Below are 21,622 nucleotides of genomic sequence, written 5' to 3'. Positions count from 1 at the left end.
AATAAATAAATAATAGAAATTGTCAATAGGCTTTAGTTATGCGAATAACCATGATTTGCTGCTTGTTAGTTGATCATAGGGGGAGGGACATTTTCATTCTAAAGAGTATTGGTTTGGACAAAAGTCTGTGTAGTGCTGTATAGGCCATCAATAGGACTGCACATTTTAAATGTGATTACTGTATTGCTAAAGCTTACAGGAATTACTTTGATAACATATGCATACTTGGGTTAAAGCCACAAAACTCACATTTTGATTACATGGGGTTTTTAAGATTAAATGTAAGTGGACACTTTCAGGTTGTCCATAGTTAATGTGATGAACTACACCTGTGGTTACTCCAAGACCCCAGTGTAAAATTGAGGGCCAGAGCCTTCCTACACCAACTAAAATGACCTTGGGGCCAGTTGGTTAAAAGTAATAGCAAAAATTGCTTTGTTTTTCTTTTCATCTTTTTTTTTGGATTATTGAACTTATTGGAATCTTTAAGGAAAAATTTACCTTAAATGACAATTATCTCATCATTTACTCACCCTTATGCTGCCTCAATCTCGTATGACTTCTACAGAACACAAAGGTTTTTTGAAGAATATAAATTTTATAAGTTTTTCCATACAATGGGATCAATGGAGTCCAAAACTTTCAAGCTCCAAAAAGGATATTAAGGCAGCATAAAGGTAATTCATAAGACCCGAGCATTTGTCAGTCACAACGAAGTGTAATGGAGCTTCTCTCATTATCGCGCCAAGGTTATGGTTAAGGTTATTATGGCGCTAAATGCCAAGATTTACTACCCCAATTCTGAAAAAGTTCAGACAGTATGAAAAATGCTAATAAAAACAAAAAAAGGAGAGATTTGTAAATTATATTCAGCCTTTGCTATATTGAAAGCACTACAACTAAACAATATGATGTTTCATCTTGTGAATTTCATTGTTTTTTGAAAATGTACAGTAATTTATAATCAGATGATTGTAACATGCTCCAAAAAAGTTGAAACAGGGGCCATTTAATACATCATATAATGTGTAGTTGTAGTGCTTTCAATATAGCAAAGGGTGAATATATTTACAAATCACACTTTTTTGTTTTTATTAGCATTTTTCATACTGTCCCAACTTTTTAGGAATTGGGTGGTACTGTATAGTAAAAAAGGAGTAACATTTTGGTCTGGTTTTTACACAAAACTGATTGTATTGTTTCTGTAGACATGGAATAAACAACTTGAGTTGTGTGGATTGTCTTTATTCTGCCTTTATGTTCTTGGAGCTTGAAAGTTTTAGACCCCCATTGACTAGAATTATATGGATATAAAAACATAATACATGTATGAAAATAATTTAATCTGTGTTCCCCAGAAGAAAGAAAATCATATGAGATTGAGACAGCGTAAGGGTGTGTAAATGATGAAAGAACTATTATTTTTGGGTGAACTATTCCTTTAAGGATCCATAGATCTTTTAGGGACACTCTACCATAATGCACTCAATACTGTAGTATCATTTACCCATTCGTTCCCTCTCACATTATCTCTCCCTATCTCAGCTGCTGTGATCCTCATCATTTCCCCTGACTAGTGTAGTTCCTTGGCTCTGTCCATTGCCCGGCGAGCCTCTTCCACTTTTCCCCTCAGCCCACCATCTGTTCTGCATCTGCCTCTTTTTTTGCCTCTTCTCCCATCGGTGCCTCCTCACCTCGGTCCCATCCCACTGCTCTCAAATTTCCCTTTAACCCTGTTCCCCTCTGCCTCTCACATCCACTTCTCTTTTATTCAGACTCTTTTTGAAGTCATAAGGGGACTGAGCTCAGGTTATTTTTAGAAGCTTTGAAGCAGATCCTCCCTTGCAAATAAATGCCACTTAAACAGAGAGCTGGAAATAGAACTGCTGCAGATATTTTTTTTCTTCTCTCGGCTGCATGACCGCAAAATGGACCGAATGGGCCGTGATAAGCTAGAATAGACTGCGATAAGCTAAAATGAGCTGCCACGTTATGCAGAACGGACCACGAAATGGCGCCGCGATATGCAGAAAAGGACAGCGAACACCCCTCCCGCTCAACTTTTGGGCCAGTTGCTATGTAAAATTTATCTTGCAAGAATTTACAATGTCAGTCATATTGGTTCTGATTTGTTGTTGCTGTAGTGTCCGAAGCACGAGCTGTAAAGGCAAAGCCCTCCTCCGGAAAGGGGGTGGGGAGCAGCAGCTCATTTGCATTTAAAGAGACACACAAAATCAGCGTGTTTTTGATTCCACCCAAAAAGAGGCATTTATAACATGGTATAATAAATTATCCGTGGGGTAACTTCACATACACATTCTGGGGACTCCTGTGACTTATATTACATCTTGTAAAAAGGGGCATAATAGGCCTCCTTTAAATCTACATGAAATAGGTGAGAATGATGAATTGAGAAAGAGAGAGAGCTAGTAGACAGGAGAGATGGAGAGGTGAGCTCTTGCACGTCAGAGAGAATGAGTCGAGACCCACCATGTTATCACGTTAGAGATGCTCATCAATTCAAATGTATTACGGTTTCCGTCCTCTGCCATGCAGAAAACTAACTTTTCCCTTCTTTTCATTGAACAGAATAAAAAAAAAAGTAATTTGCACTCTCACATGGGAATCGATTTCCATCACAGTGGGAGGATAGGAGAGAGGCAGAGGAAATGGGATTTATGCTGTAAAGTCCGATTAAAAATCATAATGATAACCTTGAATATCTCCAGATTTGCAGTGATACTTTCATAAATAGATTTATAGAGGGGTAGTTGTATGAGTTTTGGTATGATTGCACCGACATACACACACATATCAGAGTTCCTGTGCAGCAACTGTGATGTGTAATTGCTTTAATCTGTTAAATTAATAATGTTTGTGGGTGGAAATATTCCTGAGCTCTTAGTGTAATCAAGAATATATATTAGTGACTACTTATGAATTCTGTTTGTGTGTGTGTGTGTGTGTGCAGATCTTCAAGCTACACATGGTGACAGTGGATCAATTTCAGACCTAGAGGAACTCTAGTGTAGTCAGCAGTGTTGATACAGAGAGACCAAAAAATATGCCAAAATGTACTAAGCTTCATGTTGTTCCAAAGCCATATGGCATTCTTTCTTATAAGCAACACATAAGATGTTAGGCAGAATGTAGCATCAGTCACCATTTACTTTAACTATTTTTTATATACAATGAAAAAATGGTGACTGAAACTAATATTTAGCCTTAAATTCCTTTTGTTCCACAGGAAAAATAAAGTCAATATATTTTAAACAACATGAGTATGAATAAATGATGCCCTTTAAGGCAACAAAGAGAAAGTTGTGGAAACATTTTAACAACCGGTAACATATACACAGAGTAAATGCAAACAAACACGTATAACATAAGAAGATATAGATTTTAATATCTTTATAAACATTTTTCTTTTTTTTTTTTGAGAACGACTTGTTAAACCATCAAATCACTAAAATGGAGAGACATAGAAGAGAATGGGGAGATGTAGAGGAGACTGGATTATACAGTTTAGTCAGAAAATGGGCAGACTAAATTAATATATAAACAAAACAGATTGAACAAATAATAATAATAAAAGATAATTATTAAGTTCTGAAGAGAAGATCCTCAGAGCTATAGGAACCCTGTTGTAATAAAAAATGTAATTAACAATGTCAGTGTCATAGTACTGATTAATATTTCCATTGCAGATTGTGATGATACAGTTCTCCTTATTTTTTACAAAGTATGTCTTTGAACAGGAGGCACAGTTCTCCTGCACTCCAAAGCATCTGGGATGGCCGGAGTCCATCCATCCATATTGTCCCCAGTCTTCATGTGATTGTCCCTCTCATTTCCTATTTGCATTCACTGCAGACACAGTAGAGGCAATCAAGCAGGCCTTAGCTCCAAAAGGTCAATTTCGGCCATGCTAAATTTTAAATGTACTTATATCATTACATGTCTTTTAAAGATAGATTTAGTTAGTAGTTTTTTCATTATTATATTCTTTTCTTCTTCATTGTCTTGTTAAAGCAGTTGATTACACACCGCTCTTTGAAAGAGAGGTGTCGATGTTTCCGATGACGGGCTTAGGCTGAAGGCGCTTTTCAAAAGAGTTCACTTCAATTAGACCTGCGTCCCCTCCAGAGTCAGTGCCCCCATCAAGCAGTCCTTTTCTAAGTCCGCTGAGTCACAGCCAAACATAACAAATAAAACAGAGGACAAGAAACAAACTCTAAATTTTTTCATAGCTTTTTATACTGGACACCCACACGCACACACATACTGTGTTTTTTCAGAAACAGATGAGGTAAAATGGGTCTCATTTGCTTCTATAAACAATATAGCAGCGAGTATAACCATTGGCTTTTTATGTGCTGTTAGAAAATAATACAATTTAAAATAAGGATGATTCACCTGAAGCCACTTTTAAGGCCAAAAGGAAAGAACATATGAAAAAAAAAAAATAATAATAAATAAATATGTGGATGAATCTATTGAAATGAAATAAGAAGAGGGTAAAAATAAGGTTGCTATTAGGACTTTTTGACTGAGGCAATGGTAATGTATGTGCTGGCTCCTCAGTTTAGCGGCTCTGTTTTCAAAACGTTGTTTCATTTTGCGTCATTTAATTAAGTTATATAATATCCCCAGCATAATGAAAGCAAATCTGTCCAAATGACAATGGACTAATATTTGTTTTAGAATATATTTGGAAACAAAATTATATATTACACAGAGGACAATGTATCTTGTAGGATTGGGGGGCGTCCTCTATGTTTGATGGTCACATATGTTTGTTCTGTTGTTCGAAATGTTAGTGATAATGGAGTGGGTGATGATGTATGTGTGCTTTCTAAATGCAATCTCATATTCATGTTTCATCAGCTTGTGTCTCCTATTACACATTCTTTTGCACATTTATTTGGTTATCTGTGCTTTCTTTTATTCTAATGGGTTTCAATTTAGAGGCGGAGACCAGACCAACAGGAAATTAACAAAAATAAAGTAGAGCAAAAATAGTGGCAGTACAAGCATGTTCAGCTTGCTTCGCAATTCTCCTCGTATTCTGTCCCAGATTTTGTGTTTATAAAATCCGCCCTCCAGTATTCTATTTCAGTCTAAATGGCAAAGCTCCTTACACAATGTATTACACATTATCACTCACGCATACACACACAAACATACACATACACATTAGTAGGCCTGGTAATGCTGGAGCTAGAGCTGATTTGAGGACTGCGGTGTATTCATGATGCTATGATGGCCCAGCATCGAGTTCAGTGCAGAATAAGCTCAGTGCTTAGAAGTGTTTGCAGTCCCAGAATACTACAAAGAAACAGAGGCAAATGATGGGAGTTTCCCAAGTTGGTCGCTTGCTGGACCCCACTAGGGGGGCCAACAGTGGTCCGCGGGTTACATTTGTGCTTTCTACGGGTGTTCGAACCATCAGAAGATGTTTCGTCATATTTCCCAGTGAAATCAGGGGAGGAGTACTCCTTATCGGCCATCTCCTTTAAGATGTGGACCTCATTGGGTCCTTTTCCCTTGCTGCCCCTGACCCTTTGGCGCGTGCAGTTCCGAGAGCGGCCGGGCCTCTGAACAGGCACTGTGTCCGGAGAGCTTTCCGGTCCTGCTTGTACACCATTTATAGCAGGAGGTGGCTGAGGGAGCGGAGAAGGTGGGGAGGGGTATAGTTCATTCTGGCGGGGGTGGTGGGGGTGTGTTTGTGGAGGTTGAGCAGGAATGGGCTCCTGCTTCAATGAGACTTTATCTGTTCCCGCCCAAGTTTTGGTCTTACTCTGATGCAAGGACTCAGATCCAGAACAGTTGGGGAAGTCCTCTTTTCTTAGTTGCTTTAGATCCTTGCCCACCAGATCTCCTGGTGCCACACAGCCCACTGATGACGTGGAGCCCCGGAACTTTTTGAGCCAGTCCCACAGTGATACAGCCTTACAGTCGCACTCCCAAGGGTTGTCATTGAGGCGGAGGTACTCTAGGGCAGGCAGCTGGGCCAGGCACTCCCCAGCAAGTTCCGTCAGAGAGTTGTTGAACAAATAGAGTGTGGTGAGCCGTCGCAGGTCATGAAATGCAAGACGGTCCACCCACTGCAGTTGGTTGTGATGCAGAAGCAGCCGGTCCAAAGCTCCCAGCCCTCGAAATGTGTTCTGGTGCAGGCTCCAAAGACGGTTCCCGTGGAGAAACAGGTGGCTCAGGTTTTGCAAGTCCACAAAAAGATCATCCTGCAGATTTTCCAAGTTGTTGTCCTTCAGACACAGCAACAAAATAGGGGTTATTTTTTTACATTGTACAATATATTTTCCAGTGCTATTTCACCTTGTAACATAAGCAGTGAAATAAATGAGTGGCTCACCTGCAGGTAGAGATACTGGAGGTTGCGGAGACCCTGGAAAATATTATTGGGCAGTACACTGAGGCCACAGCGGTATAGATGGAGGGCATGGAGCCGGCCTAGCCCATGGAAGGTTTCTGCAGATAGTGACCGCAGGTGCCGATTGTCTCCCAGGTCCAGCTCCTCCAGCAGGTTGAAGCCTTGGAAGGTGGATGGTTCAATGTATGTTATATTGTTGGAGTAGATCCACAGCGTTACTGTGGTAGGGCTAAAGTGTCCCCGCAGCAATCGATGTATCTTGTTGTTTTGGAGGAAGATGCGCTCACTGTGTGGAGGAATGCCTTCAGGGATGGACAGGAAGTTGTGGGCTTGGCAGCTGACGGTGCTGGGGGTCATGTAGCAAATGCAGTGACGTGGGCAGGACCAGGAGAGCTCCAGCCCACATAATACCAACAGGAACTCCAGCCCACAGCCTAAGGAGAGATAGAGAAAGTGTTCATTGTTTTCAGTTTGTGAGCTTGTGAGAGAAAGGATCCGCTGTTCTAAAAAAGTAAATTACTTCAGAAAAAAATACAAAGAAGATATATAGGATATAGGTTTTGAAAAGGGGTATTGGATGCCAAAAACAATAAAGGGCAAATATGAACAACTGTACCAGATCATGTTAAAAATAAAACAATGTTAGCAATAAAGATCCTATGTCTATTTGACATTTTAAAGTGGTCTACCTGGCTTTTAATGCCTAGGCTTGGCATTTATACCTACTCTTAGTTTCTTTACTCCTGGTAATTGCCAATTAGAATATGTGAACTTCTTACTGTATGTACATATACTGTATGTTGTTAAGAATGCAAATTTTTATGTTTATAAAAATTATACATTGTAAAATTGGTGCTTTAACGCTGATGACAGTATCTGTGTTGTATCATGTATACATATACAAAGATGTTCTGGGCTGTTGTAAATTATTCAGAGGATTCAGCATAAATCCAGATCAAACATCAAGATATATTTCTTCAAGCTGACACAAGCTCAGTGTCGATATTATGTGCATACCAAGCTATCAGTGATAACTCTCATGCCTCAACTGGAAGATTATCAATGTTACATATGTATAGGCCTAAAAATGTAACACGATAATAACATGCTATTTGAAAGTCATTGATGTGTCTTTTTTACACCTTTTGCTCATGAAATTGTGCTTTCTTTACTACAGTGCTTCATGGAAGTGATCACAATGCCTCTTGGATGAAATAAGGTCTGCTCTATGAAACTAAGCCCATTTTCAAAGAGAATAATACAATGGCACAAACAAAAAATTGCTTATGAGGTTACGAGCCCTTCAGGGAAGCAGCAAATTCTGCTCTTTCACGCGTATTTATTTAGTCCATGTGTGTATAAGAAGAGCTCACCATCCTTCTGCTGAAACTGATCCCAGAGCCTTCAAACGGCCTCTTGAGTGCTTAGTTAAATTGTGTTAAGCCTCTGAGAGGCATACAATACCCCTGCTGCTTCCTGACATGCTTCCTTGGAGCCATTTTGTGTAACTTATCCACCAATTCATCTACACACAGAATGGCATGGAAGGAGAAAATTTCCCACTATTATGAGAGGCCCATTTGCCCATGAGCGCCAGCTTTCCCCCCGCCCTCCTATTCTAAATGCATTATTCAAAGCATCCTTCCTGTCATTCACTCAAAATTGATTTGCTCCTGCTGCCTCTTAACATCGCCATAATCCTCCAGGTTTCTGCCTTCAAAATACAGAGGCTGGAATTACGCTTTTACTGGTGATGAGCGGATATTTATTGGAATAGCTTTCGGCTCCAAATGTGTCTAAGCTGTGGCATTCACATACAGACTCCACTGACCTTTAGCGATGTTTCCCTGGGTGTTTGATGACAGCAACAGAGCAGCCTGCCTCACCTTCACGTGAGCCTCGTGCCCAGAGTGGCCGTGTAATCCCATTTGTCCTAACAGCATGCCAAAATGAAATATGTCCACACCAGCCAACTAAATAAGCAACCACCACCTATCACACTCCCAACACATACTCCCCCCTTGGGCCTTGTATATATGTGTAGGATTAGCAAAATATTTTTTGTTTCTCCCGTAATATTTCTCAGCTACCTTCAACAGTGACCTGGAGCAGAATAACTTATTTTCCACGGGTAATTTTCTTTTTATGTTTTCTCAATGTTTTGTCAGTGGAATGATTTAAAACACTTTAAATAACAATACAAACCATTGAAGAGATTGTAAATCTATCCCTTACAGCCACGTTGCATTCCAGTTAAAAATGAAAGATGTCACTACTGTGAGTAAGGTCCATGATGGAGAGCTGGATTTTTAGCATTGATAGTCCAAGATAGCCCTTGCCATTTGTTTTTACCACTTTTGCCATTTTTTTATTGCCACTATTGCACTATGTATTTATCAATAATATGACGCAACTTACTGACAATAGCATATTGGCTTAATTTGCACTACGCTTTGTTTATTTAAGGTAATTTTTATTTGGATCAGAGTGATCAGAGAACATAACTATATTTCAGCTTTCTGAAGATCAGCTTTCTCAGTGAAAAAATAGATGTTCAAGAGGGGGTATTCCTTCCTATTTCACAGGAGCCAGTGCACAAAAGTCTTTCACTAGTGAAACCGCAATCTCCTCTGACATTTTGAGCAGTATGTCCTCTTCAGTAAACTCTGGTAAGACGTAAGCACCTTGAGCTTGTGTAATTTATCAGTCTGTTGGGTCTCTCAGCTGTGATGAGCCTTAATGCTGAAGTTGTTAGTTTAAAGCAATTTAAAGCTATTTCTTAGCTTAGATTTTAGTAGTGAAATAGTAATATGATCACGTAGTGCTGTTGAATATAAACACTGAGTGATGACTCACTTCACATAAACTAACTGGTTTATATTACACAAAAAAATGGTCTTGCTGCCACCTGCTGGCTAATATATGTTATATAAAAAAAATTATGTAAAGAGACGCATATACAGTAGCTCTTAACACATCTGCACTGCTCTTACACTTTAGATTAGAACAGCCTCATCCAATCAGATTTGAGGACCATAACTATCTGTTGTATTTTACAAATATATGTAATATATTATAAATTCTGCAGATAAAATTGGATGTCTTTCCATACACTATATCCTCACTCAAGATTAGACAACTATCTGATGATGGCTGGTTCAAAAGCCTCAGAAGGTCTCTTGTCTCAGAAGGACTCTTGAGTCTATCGAGTCTATCGTTTGTTCCGATAGACTCATTATGCAGTAATGGGTTTGAGAATCATCATGTGAAGAGGAATACCCTGCTGAAAATACCACCATATGTTGTGTTTTATATGCTGTTTTGCTGGTGTCTTCATCAGGCTTATTAACTAGCTCCAAATCAGCACTAATCAGCATAAACCAGCATAGAAACTCATGTTGTTTAAAATTTTGTTTTTAGCAGGGTAACTAACTTAAAAAAGAATGTAATAAATTCCTCAATGTTGAAAAGATCTAAAATTATGAGATCTGAAGTAATCCAATATTACGCTAGCTCACGTCCACTCAGTAAAGGGTATTTTTTCATTCCTTTCCTGTGGGTTTTCATTAGTGTGACACTTGTCTTTTGTGTGAATGAGAGAGAAGGTGTGTGTGCGCCAGATTGCTGACATAAAGTTAAGCTTCTAGGGATTTCAGCCAAATAAATCGGAAAAAACAAGGCAAACAGCTCGGCTTTGGCTGGTGGAGCAGCTGAGCCTTTTCCCTTTATTTCTCTCACTTGCCGGCTGTTTACGTCTGTTTGCAAACCCTATTGCATTAAACTTTGCATATCACATAAAATGAAATTCTTCCTCAGCACTTTACATAACAGACTTATTCCACTGTCGTAGTGCTGACTTTTGTGGAGGTGTATCTCTGAATTGCTCATATGGTATTTCCCTGTTTATCTTGGCTTTTTGTCACACTGCAGGTGTAATTATTTTCCTCAAACTCCTGGTGATTGTTCCATTTCCTTTCTATTGCTATATATAAGACTTCAATGGAACCGGGTACCACATTGTAAATGGGATCTATTCACAGAGCACTGAGATGAGGAGTTTCTATTAACCTCAGATAAAAGACAGTAGCTATCTCTGACCCACGGGCTAATCATGGATGGCACACACCAATCTGACTGAAACATATCATCTAGGTTACTGTTGTAACCCCCTTTCCTAATGGAGGGAATGAGACATTGTGTCAGTGAAGTGACACTAGGGGTCTCTCTTGAGAGCCTCAGTTGCCTCTGAGCTTGGCTCTGCCAACATAGTGTTTAGCTGGACTAGATAGCTCTGAAAAGGCCAATGAGAATTGGCGAACAGAATTTGCATGTCCTTCCCCTGGACATACGGGTATAAAAGGAGGGAATCGTGAAGTCAGGTTTTGCACTGAGGAGCCGAGAATAAGGTACGGCCGTTACAGTGGTTGGTACGGTGTTGTGGCAAGAGGATGTTGGATTATACATGCAGAAGAATTGAAACTACATGATTTGAAACTAGGATTTACCCTTTTAATGCTGAAATTCCGCAGCATAATAAAGTAATGGACCAAGCCTCAACTTCCTACTGAAGGCCTGTCTTCAATAAAATGGTCAAGACACTCTAAACAACCTAATTTAAAGCAGAACATAAATCAACTGTCGGAAAAGACAGCCCAGTCGACCATGTGACTCTGAAAAGTCACTTCTGATTGGTGCAGGACACCTTTGGGGATGCGGCCAATTTCAGTTAAAATATTTCCAAACAGGAAGAACACGGCTCTTCTTCTCTTCTCTTTTCTTCAAAATTGTTGAAGAGTCCTTGCCATGTGAGGCTCAAGGATGCTTGGGACTTGATGTCCCAAGAAAGCTCATCTCTCTCTCTCTACGGTTCACACACCCATGAGTAGGCATCGCTTCATTCATACAGACAATAAATTCGATCATACAGAGGTCAAAAACATAGACGGAATGAACTTCTGAACCAAGCGCCAAGAACCAAGCAACACAAAAACACGCAAGTACATCTCCAATATTGTGCTCTAAGTGCTGGTGTATTAAATAATTTGGGTAATCCAATACCAAATCGATGTAGACTCAAAGAAGGATAAATGGTTCTTAAGGTATTGTCACCAGACTCCATAAAGTTCTTTTTCACTGTACTGATCATTTATTTCACATTCTGTCACTCTTTTCACCAACCTGTCTTATGTATATATGTGTTAGATTAGATTTATGTTTAGAATAGTAATAAAGTTTGTCTGTGTTCAAAGACGACTTGACTGTGGTATATTTTGATAAAGTATTTCATCCGTTTCTAAAAGATTTCACTTCAAAGCTGTACCTAAATATGATTTTCAATAAGCCATGAGAATAATATCACTCCAAAAGGTGAATTAATCATAATTCACTTATTAAAGCGAATTCCTCACAGTAGAACTTGTGAGTGGATACAATGAAACGTTGTATTACAATTTTAATGGTGGAGAATCTATTAAGACAAATAATCTAGTTATTTGTCATTTATCTCATTTATAATGGTTGTCGAATGCAACTATACGCATAATTCCATTATACATTTCATTACCTAATAAGGTACAATAAGGACACTTTTATTTAGTTCATAGCTCACATATTTCAAAATCCTAAATTCCCTTCTAAATTTAGCATACCAAATATCTTACATATAATGGTTTGAGAATGAGGGCACGTTAAATTCCCTCCTAAATGTTACATACCAAATATCCTACTGGGATACAACATCTTGTTCCCTCCATCAGGGAGCGGGGATTACAACAGTACCTATGCAACCTAGACGTTCCCCTTCTGCCACTCACTCAACGTTGTGTCAGTGAAGTGACACTAGGGGTCCCTATCCAATAACGCCACGACACTGAACCGTGTTACTTGGAAGAGCTGTCGAAGCACCCAGGGCCGTAGACTGCACTAGCGTGCAGAGAAGAGAAAGCCACTGGTAATGCGCCATAACTTACAACAGCAAAAGCTCTGTAGAGATGAGTGGAACAGTCGTGAAACACCAGCTCGCTGGACACACAACCGCTCGGCTCAGAGGAAAAAATCGGACTAAACAGATTTCACGATTTCCTCAATTTATAACCGTATGTCTGGAGTAGGGACATGCAAATTCTGTTCGCCACTTCTCATTGGCCTTTTCTCAAAGCTCAGAGGCAAGTGAGGCTCTCAAGAGAGACCCCTAGTGTCACTTCACTGACACAATGTTGAGTGAGTGACAGAAGGGGAAACAGTGTTATTACATTGCACTCTGGAATGCTTGATTATAGTTGGTCAGTTGCTTTGTTCAGTGGTCTACTATATTTGTACTATGACCTTTAAACCATGTAATGTACCATTATCCCAGGCAACTAATTTTTACATAGCTGAGCTAGCTTCATGTTTGGTCTTTTTATTCTTGTTTAATAACATGCATTTCTACTCAATCAATATTTGTCCATTTGCCATGTCCATTTCAAAGTAGCCATTTAATAAGCAGGGTAATGTACAGTCAACCATTCATTGCAAAAGCCTGCAGAAAATCTTCAGCCTGCTGGTTTCCTGGCCTGGTCAAATGGGTTAGGCTGGTCTGTTTGATGGTTTTAGAAGGGTTTTGGGTATTTGAAAGCTGTTCAGGCTGGAAGACAATCTAGTCCAGCTAAACACTATGTTGGCAAAGCAACAGTTGAAGTCAGTTTACACACACCTTAGCCAAATATATTTAAATTCAGTTTTTCACATTTAATCATAGAAAATATTACCTGTCTTTGGTCAGTTAGGATCACTACTTTATTTTAAGTGTGAAATGTCAGGACAATAGTAGAGAGAATTATTATTTCAGCTTTTATTTCTTTCATCACATTCGCAGTGGTTTACATACACTTTGTTAGTATTTGGTAGCATTGCCTTTAAATAGTTTAACTTGGGTCAACTAGCCTTCCACAAGCTTCTCACAATAAGTTGCTGGAATTTTGTCCCATTCCTCCAGACAGAACTGGTGTAACTGAGTCAGGTTTGTAGGCTTCCTTGCTCATACACGCTTTTTCAGTTCTGCCCACAAATTATCCATTGGATAGAGGTCAGGTAGAGGCTTTGTGATGGCCACTCCAATACCTTGAATTTATTGTCCTTAAGCCATTTTTCCACAACTTTGAAGGTATGCTTGGTGTCATTGTCCATTTGGAAGACCCATTGCAACTGAGCTTTAACTTAATGGCTGATGTCTTCAGATGTTGCTTCGATAGATACATATAATTGTATTTCCTCTTGATGCCATCTAAACTCAGCAAAAAAGAAATGTCCTCTCACTTTCAACTGCTTTTATATTCAGCATACTTAACATGTGTAAATATTTGTATGAACATAAAAAGATTCAACAACTAAGACATAAACTGAACAAGTTTCACAGACATGTGACTAACAGAAATGGAACAATGTGTCCCATTTGGGGGGCAAAATTAAAAGTAACAGTCAGTTTCTGGTGTGTTAAGTACTGCAGTGAATCTTCTCATGGACTGCACAAGATTTGCCAGTACTTGTTGTTGTGAGATGTTAAACCAACTCTTCCACCATGGCACTTGCAAGTTCCCAGACATTTCTGGAGGGAATGGCCCAAGCCCTCACCCTCTGATCCAACAGATCCCAGATGTGCTCAGTGAGATTGAGATCCGGGCTCTTCGCTGGCCATGGCAGAACACTGGCATTCCTGTCTTGCAGGAAATCACACACAGAATGAGCAGTATGGCTGGTGGCATTGTCATACTGGAGGGTCATGTCAGGATGAGCCTGCAGAAAGGGTACCACATGAGGGAGGAGGATGTCTTCCCTGTAATGCACACCGTTGATATTGCCTGCAATGACAACAAGCTCAGTCTGATGATGCGGAGACACAACGCCCCAGACCATGATGGACCCTCCACCTCTAAATCAATCCCGCTTCAGAGTACAGGCATGGGTGTAATGCTCATTCCTTTATCAATAAACGCAAGTCAGATCATTACCCCTGGTGAGACAAAACAGCGACTCGTCAGTGAAGAGCACTTTTTGTCAGTCCTGTCTGTTCCAGCGAAGGAGGGTTTGTGCCCATAGGAGACATTGTTGCCGGTGATGTCTGGTAAGGACCTGCCTTACAACAGGTCTACAAGCCCTCAGTCCAGCCTCTCTCAGACTATTGCGGACATTCTGAACACTGATGGAGGTATCAGTACTGACATTGCAATTTATTGCCCTGGCTACATCTGCAGTCCTCATGCCTCCATGCAGCATGCCTAAGACACGTTCACACAGATGAGCAGGGACCCTGAGCATCTTTCTTTTGAAATCTTTCCTTAGAAAGGTCTCTTTAGTGTTGTATGTTTTTATAACTGTGACCTTAATTGCCTACCGTCTGTAAGCTGTTCGTTTCTTAATGACTGTTCCACAGGTGCATGCTCATTAATTGTTTATGGTTCATTGAACAAGCATGGAAAACATTGTTTAAACCCTTTACAATAAAGATCTGCCACCCACATGCTTCATGGTTGTGATGGTGTTCTTTGGCTTGCAAGCCTAACCCTTTTCCCTCCAAACATAACAATGGTCATTATGGTCAAAAAGTTACAATTTTGTTCCATCAGACCAGAGGAAATTCCTCCAAAAGTAAGATGCATACTGTTGTCTGGCTTTTTTATGGCAGTTTTGGAGCCTATCTACACACAAAGGAATTTCCCTCCTTCTGGACAAAGAGAGACCACTTTTTTCTAACCTTACCATTTGGCCACGGTAGAGTAAGATTAACTTAGCTTTGTTCCATTCGTGTAGTATACTTATTACAACTGGTTAATTTCATTTTCACTGCAAGACAACAGTGAATTAATTTAGAAAATGGAAAAGGCGACCAGCTTCCCTTCTCAATCGTTTTCTATCAACGTTGACTACCTCCTGCATTTCTCTCCATCACCGGACCCGAGAAATAACGCAGAGACGCGTCTTTTCGCTGACGAGCATAAGACAAAGGACCGAATCCAGATCGTTTTCTCCTGACCGCTCAACGCAACAGGAATTCAAACGGACAACCCTGCTGAAATCACACAGGTTTTCCCAAGTAAGGCTTGATATCTGGGCAGATTTAGTTTAGAAACTATGACTTTTCTTATAAACTAAATCATATATTTGATGCTGAATGTTTGATGTTTTGTTTACATTCATATGCTAAACTACGATGGCTGATTGCTGTTTTGATTTGTGAGATCGTCCTTTTTGGGGAAATGTTATTTTATTGAGTGATCTGAACTAACGATTCAATCTTGCAGTTACCAGCGTGTATCCTCTGTTAAATTGCATGAACCCCTGTTTGTTCACTCTCTCTCTCACACTCACTGAAATTGAATCAGGCTGGTGTTTTCAAATATTCCGCCTGTTTGTTCAGTTCCTTTGTGTGTCTGCTCATTACCACACACACGTGGTATTATCTCCGTTGCTCTGGATCTGATCCAGCATCTTTCTTTCCTACACATTCAAATAATCGTTGGCTCTGCCCTTTACGATTTAATCCTCCATTTTGAAACTAGTTTCCATCTTGAATTCAGTTCGCCATTTTGAACCTAGTTCTCAATGTTGAAACCGATACTCCATTTTGAAACTGGTTCCACACGTGGAGTTTAGTCTGCCATTTTGTGTCTGTTACCGAATCTAGACACACACTCACACATACACTAGCATATAGCTCCACAATTTGTGTTTGAATATTTGTGTTGAAGCCAGCCTCTGCCACGTCAAGAACTCCAGTATTACTTCAGTATTGTTAAATTGTTGATGTAGAGCCAACTGTAACCAGATGACTTTTGGATTCGTATGGCAATAATTTGACTAGCTTCTTCGATTTTGATTATTAATCAAAATACTCAATCTTAAGGGTATAATTTTATGAGACTTTTATATGAGAATTTTATTGATCAGTCACTTACTATCATTTTTATCTAGTCAAAGAGTGGTGCCCCGAGGATAGAATTTAACTAGTTAAATTATATTATTTAATTTAATTATTAATTAATAATTAATAAACATGAATTATTAGTTATATCTGATAGTAAAACTGACCTAAACAACAAGTGCACCCTACAGTGGTAACGTCAGGTGCTTGGAAATGGCTCCCAAGGATGAACCAGACTTGTGGAGGTCCACAATTTCTGTTTCTGAAGTCTTAGCTGATTTCTTTTGATTTTCCAATGATGTCAAGCAAAGAGGCACTGATTTTGACCTAGGCCTTAAAATACATCTACAGGTACACCTCCAATTGTCTCCATTTAGCCAATTCAACTATCAGAATCTAATTTGCAAAGGTTTGACATAATTTTCTGGAATTTTCCAAGCTGCTTAAAGGCACAGTTAACTTAGTGAATGTAAACTTCTGACCCACATGATTTATAATATAGTCAATTAAAAGTGAAACAATCTGTCTGTAAACAGATGTTGGAAAAAGTAGATGCCACAACTATAATTTGCTAATATGAAATCTGTGGAGTGGTTAACAAATGAGTTTTAATGACTTCAACCTAGGTGTATGTAAACTTCTGACTTCAACTGTAAGAGACCAGCTAAACCATCAAAGACCTGCTTTGACCAGCAAACCATCTTAGGCTGGTTTAACCAGTTTTTTCCTTCAGCATGAATAATGAAATAATGACCCACTGACTACATTACCCCCTACACTCAGGCTATATTCAGCTTCCATATCAAACTATTTCTGAAATGCCAGGCATACATTATCTCTGTTATTTTAGTGAGGTTTCTTTTTCTCTCTCTCTATCTTCCTGTACAGAACAAGCTCCAGAGGGTTCTACTGCCTCACACCTGTCACCTCCCTGATCCAGGTCCTCCATGAGTCCTTTTTGGATCTCTTACACACAGCAATTTAAACTCTCCACATACAGAGGCAAGTCGACAGAGAGAATGAATAAGGTATTTTGAGTACTGTGGAGAATGACAAAGGGCAATAGAGGGATGAGAGGTAATAACGAATACTAATAAACTAAAAATAGAGGCTATGGATGAGTATTGTCATATTTGTTTATTTTTGCAGTGAGCCTCTACCACCTAATTTAATTATTGAGATTGTTTTGACCACTCTTTAGCACTTTGTCAATAATGCCAATTCCAGTTCTCAAGAGATAGAAAGGGATTATGGTTGTTGGAACTATTGAAATCATGCTGTTGTGTGTGGAATTTGCTATGCGGATGCATGTTTACTGAATTAACGTGGGAGTGAGTCCTTTAGTTATAGAATGCGGTCGAACTGTGTGTGAACGTAACAATATTTAGCGCTCTAATTCAGGACTCACAACCGTATTTGTCTGCTGTATGAACATAGTCTAGTCTATTGCCCCTAAATTTGGTTCCAGTCCCTGAATCAGCCCTCAAACTGTTGAAATGACCAGTATCACTGGCTGTTTTGGACCCAGGTCCCTGGCATGCTGGTGGGCTGGTGTCTCCTACAGGCTTCTAAACCAGCTTATCCAGCAAGACTTCCTTGGTCAACCAGCTTCACCAGAAGAATCTGGAAGCTGGACAATATTTTTTGATTGTGAAAACGTGGCTATATTGGTTTACCAGCTACAGCAGTACCAAAACATACTAAACCAGTCTAGATCAGCATAGAAATTCATGCTGTCCTAAACTGGCCTTTTCAAAAGAGAAAGTACATTTTTGGTACTTTTTTGTCTGTTTTATCATCTGACAGGCAAAAAAAGTTAATCCAGGTTTCCCATGGTCATGGAAAACCTGGAAATATCAGGGAATTTTAAAACAGGGATTTAAAAGCCAGAAAAAAAATATGGAAATTATGGTAAATCTTGTAAAATTTCTATAGTGAATGGATTTTTTCTAGTTATCGGCAAGAAATTGCTCTTTGCGAGTATGATCTGTGTAAAGTGATTTTGAAAAAGACTTAACTGGTAATCCAAAAAAAGAAAAAGAAAAACGAATAGGAATAATTGGGGAAAAGTCATGGAATTAAATGTGGTCACCTATGTGTGGTAAACCTTAAAATATAATTGCTTAGAAAAGTAATAGCGCACATCTCCTAAACAAGCTGCATGATTTGAGGTATCAAGTCTATAGTACAATATAGGCAGCCTGATGTCATGAACATTTTGTGACCATGGCAAATTTTTTCAAACAAAATGATGTGCTTAATTACACATTTTGTTGCAGTTTCCCTGTAAAATATCCATCAGGGGGTGCCAAAAGCGAGTGAATGGTGTCATAATTAGACAGGTTTTTAAATATAATATTAGATGGAGGTTTTAATGAGTAACATATACCTCCTTACCCTTAACCAACACCTAAAGTAACCAATAGTGTAGAAAAAAGCAAATTTTACATGCAACCACGTAATTTAATGTCACTTCTATCACACTTTCATCACAGATGTGAGCCTGGGTGTTAGGCTGGGCTCAATGCAAAAATCAGTTTGCAAAAACTGTATTACAGTTATGTTCATTCTATGAGACTAAATTGACTCTAGGACATAAAGGTTCTCTGTAGCTCCTCACTTTCAGTAATACCAATCCCAGATCCCAAGAGAAGGATTATGCTCTTGAACAATGGAGGTCATGTTGTTGTGTGTGGCATTTGTGAGATTTTCCATGGTATCATGTATTGTAAGCTGCTTTGTACTGGTCAGTCTCTCCCAGAACACTCCCTCAGTTACTTGTTCTCTCTCCTTCCTTTCATTATCTCCCTTTCTTTTCTTACTCCTTCTATCACTCAATGAAAGACACTGTCGAAAGCTTGTTATGCCAAGACTGATTAAACAGGCTGCTTCAGGGCTCGAAGTTTGACCCCGTGACCTCACGGCCACCATGCCTTTTCATGCCATGAAGTCTCTTAGCATGGAAATAAATAAATAAAGGCATACAACAGAATGGCTTCAGTCCCCAGACAGCGCAAAGTAAGTGTGCAGAATATCAATGAAACATAGTTCACACAAAATTTGCCCTCATGAATAACACATGGTTGATAATAGGAGAGAAATGGTCTGTCTGTTTCCCGGCATGACTCTGCCCACCATTACACTGGATAAACTAAATTTCCTGTTTCTCTCTAAGGACCTTGATAAGCACTTGGCTGTTTGTTGCCTTGCTTCGTGCAAGTCCACAAATGACATGCTTTCACATAATAGGTGTTCACGTTGAAATTCATACATACACACAATGTTTGACAATTAAGCTAATGGCAATGCAATAATGCTCTGCATTGGTTGATCTGAGCTGTGATTGCATAGCCAAAGGGAAATCAAGAGTGTTTTTAGTCATTGCAAACATTATGGGAGTTAGGCTTAACCTTGGTTATGGCTAGACAGACTTCAGAAGAGTTAATCATAGAATTGAAGTTTAGAAATGTATCCCATTGCCTTAACAAAAGTGTAATATTTCTTATGTCATACACAAACACAAGATGAATATGCTACTAATATCATTAAGGCAACTGTATATTAGTCTATGTGGTGGCCCTAAAACATACTTGGACACTTAAAATGTATGAATGTTGCATTTGAAAACAAAATATCAAACCATATGATATTTACTGTATTTTAAAGGAAGACAGGACAAGCCCACTGTAGCAGCAGGGGCATGATCGAGCGCCCGTCCGGAGCGTGAGAAAGCAGTAAGTGCGATTGCACCTGAGCTAAATTATGTCTAACACCTGTCTCTAATTTCAGTGTGCATGGGGAGAGTGGAATATAAACGGACATGGAAGTATACCCCATGGAGTCCTCCCAGATGGCTGAGATGGAAGGGTGGAGATGGAGAGCAGTGATGCAGTCAAGTAAGGCTCTTTATTTCTCTGCCTTCAACACTGCGTGCACTCTTCTCGGTGCTTTTCTCAGTTCAATCGGATCAGTGTAACACAAACTTTGTCAACATAAACTTCTCTGAGTCTTCAGCTTAACAATAAAATAAAACCCTCAATAAGACACGCCAGTCACTGGTCACTCGTGCCGTTCTCTCTCTCCCGTCTGGTGGTGGTGTGGCCATATATATGCCGATCTCCCCATGCTCACTGGAATTAGAGACAGGTGTTAGACATAATTTAGCTCAGGGGCAAGTGCCCTTACCACTTTCTCACTCTCCGGATGGGTGCTCGACCACACCCCCACGGCCACCTCCACTTGTCAAGCAAAACATATTTCAAAAAGTCTGTTAGTTTTTCAAAAGTCTGTTAGTATTTTATCCAATATCCATAGTTAATGTTATGAACTACATATCTGAATACTCTGCTAAGAACCCTGTATTTACTTGAAGGGAACTGACTTCACACATCCTCTAAAAATGACCTTGGCTGAAGAGATTTCAAACAGAAGTCTAGTATCATTTGTTTGCAAATGCCACTTGTAGTATTTTAAGTGTGGCTTAGGTTTGCAATTTAAACAAATAAAAAATGTGGCCACTGTAAACTCAAACTGGGCACTGCCCAATGTCTTACTGTCTTTGTAGGGAAAAAAAGCACTACAATGTCAATGCCACCCATTTTGCAAGGTATCCTACCCTTGGTCAGTCAAAACCAACTGCCTGGAAACCAAAGCTAATGTGTACAGCCGGACAGGCCATAATCAAAGAAATGATTGAGGCTTTAGTGTGTAAAAAACAACAGTGTACAGTGAGTAATCAGATTTCATTATGAACTACATTCAATCATGTGCCATTTGTTTGAAGTGACAATTACTCTTGGTTTAATGCAATGATTAATGGCTGTAATTAGAGTACACACTGACATTATTACAGTACTGTATATTTGTGTGATACAAATCCTTGATATGAGCTTGCTAGTTAGCTAGTTTATGCAAGCTACAGAAACATCAATTTATCTTAATATGAAATGACAAGCTGTTTATTTGCTTTTGACCACAGCCTAAGCTAAAGTCATTTGTGAGAGTGAGCTGGCTGTTTTTAATAAATAAGATGTTGAAGTGGCAACATTCTATTGTGGTAATTAATGACGACAATAATTAAGGCATGAGATGTCTGATCATTAATAATTGTGTCTGTGAGTGTGGTAGCAATTATGAGTTCCAAGTTCTGAAAATGTTCTTGTATAGTACAACCTCTTGGAAGGACAGCCCTCACTTTGTAAAAAGTTGGGCCAAATAATGTCTTAATAAAATGCACATTCATGTACCTACCGCTAATGGTAACCCCAACCCCCATAATCCTAATCTAGCAGCATACAAAAACAAATAAGGCAACTGTTTAACAGAACAAGGTT

At 39.3% G+C, this 21,622-nt stretch overlaps 1 protein-coding gene across 1 annotated transcript in view; it reads right to left on the bottom strand.

The window, feature by feature from the left end:
• Positions 1 to 3,645: 3,645 nt before the first annotated feature.
• Positions 3,646 to 21,622, bottom strand: part of LOC127631605 (reticulon-4 receptor-like 1) — a 233,977-nt gene continuing 216,000 nt past the window's right edge. Inside the window, exons 2-3 of the mRNA XM_052109856.1 lie at positions 6,374 to 6,825; positions 3,646 to 6,266 (exon numbers count right to left, since the gene is read on the bottom strand). Coding sequence (XP_051965816.1) covers positions 5,280 to 6,266; positions 6,374 to 6,825 — 1,439 coding nt within the window. The 3' untranslated portion in view covers positions 3,646 to 5,279. The remainder of the gene's footprint in view (positions 6,267 to 6,373; positions 6,826 to 21,622) is intronic.

Source organism: Xyrauchen texanus, chromosome 38, assembly GCF_025860055.1.
Source record: "Xyrauchen texanus isolate HMW12.3.18 chromosome 38, RBS_HiC_50CHRs, whole genome shotgun sequence".
Classification (NCBI taxonomy): domain Eukaryota; kingdom Metazoa; phylum Chordata; class Actinopteri; order Cypriniformes; family Catostomidae; genus Xyrauchen; species Xyrauchen texanus.
The sequence above is the reverse complement of the archived record's forward strand: the minus strand, read 5'-3'. Positions and strand labels throughout refer to the sequence as shown.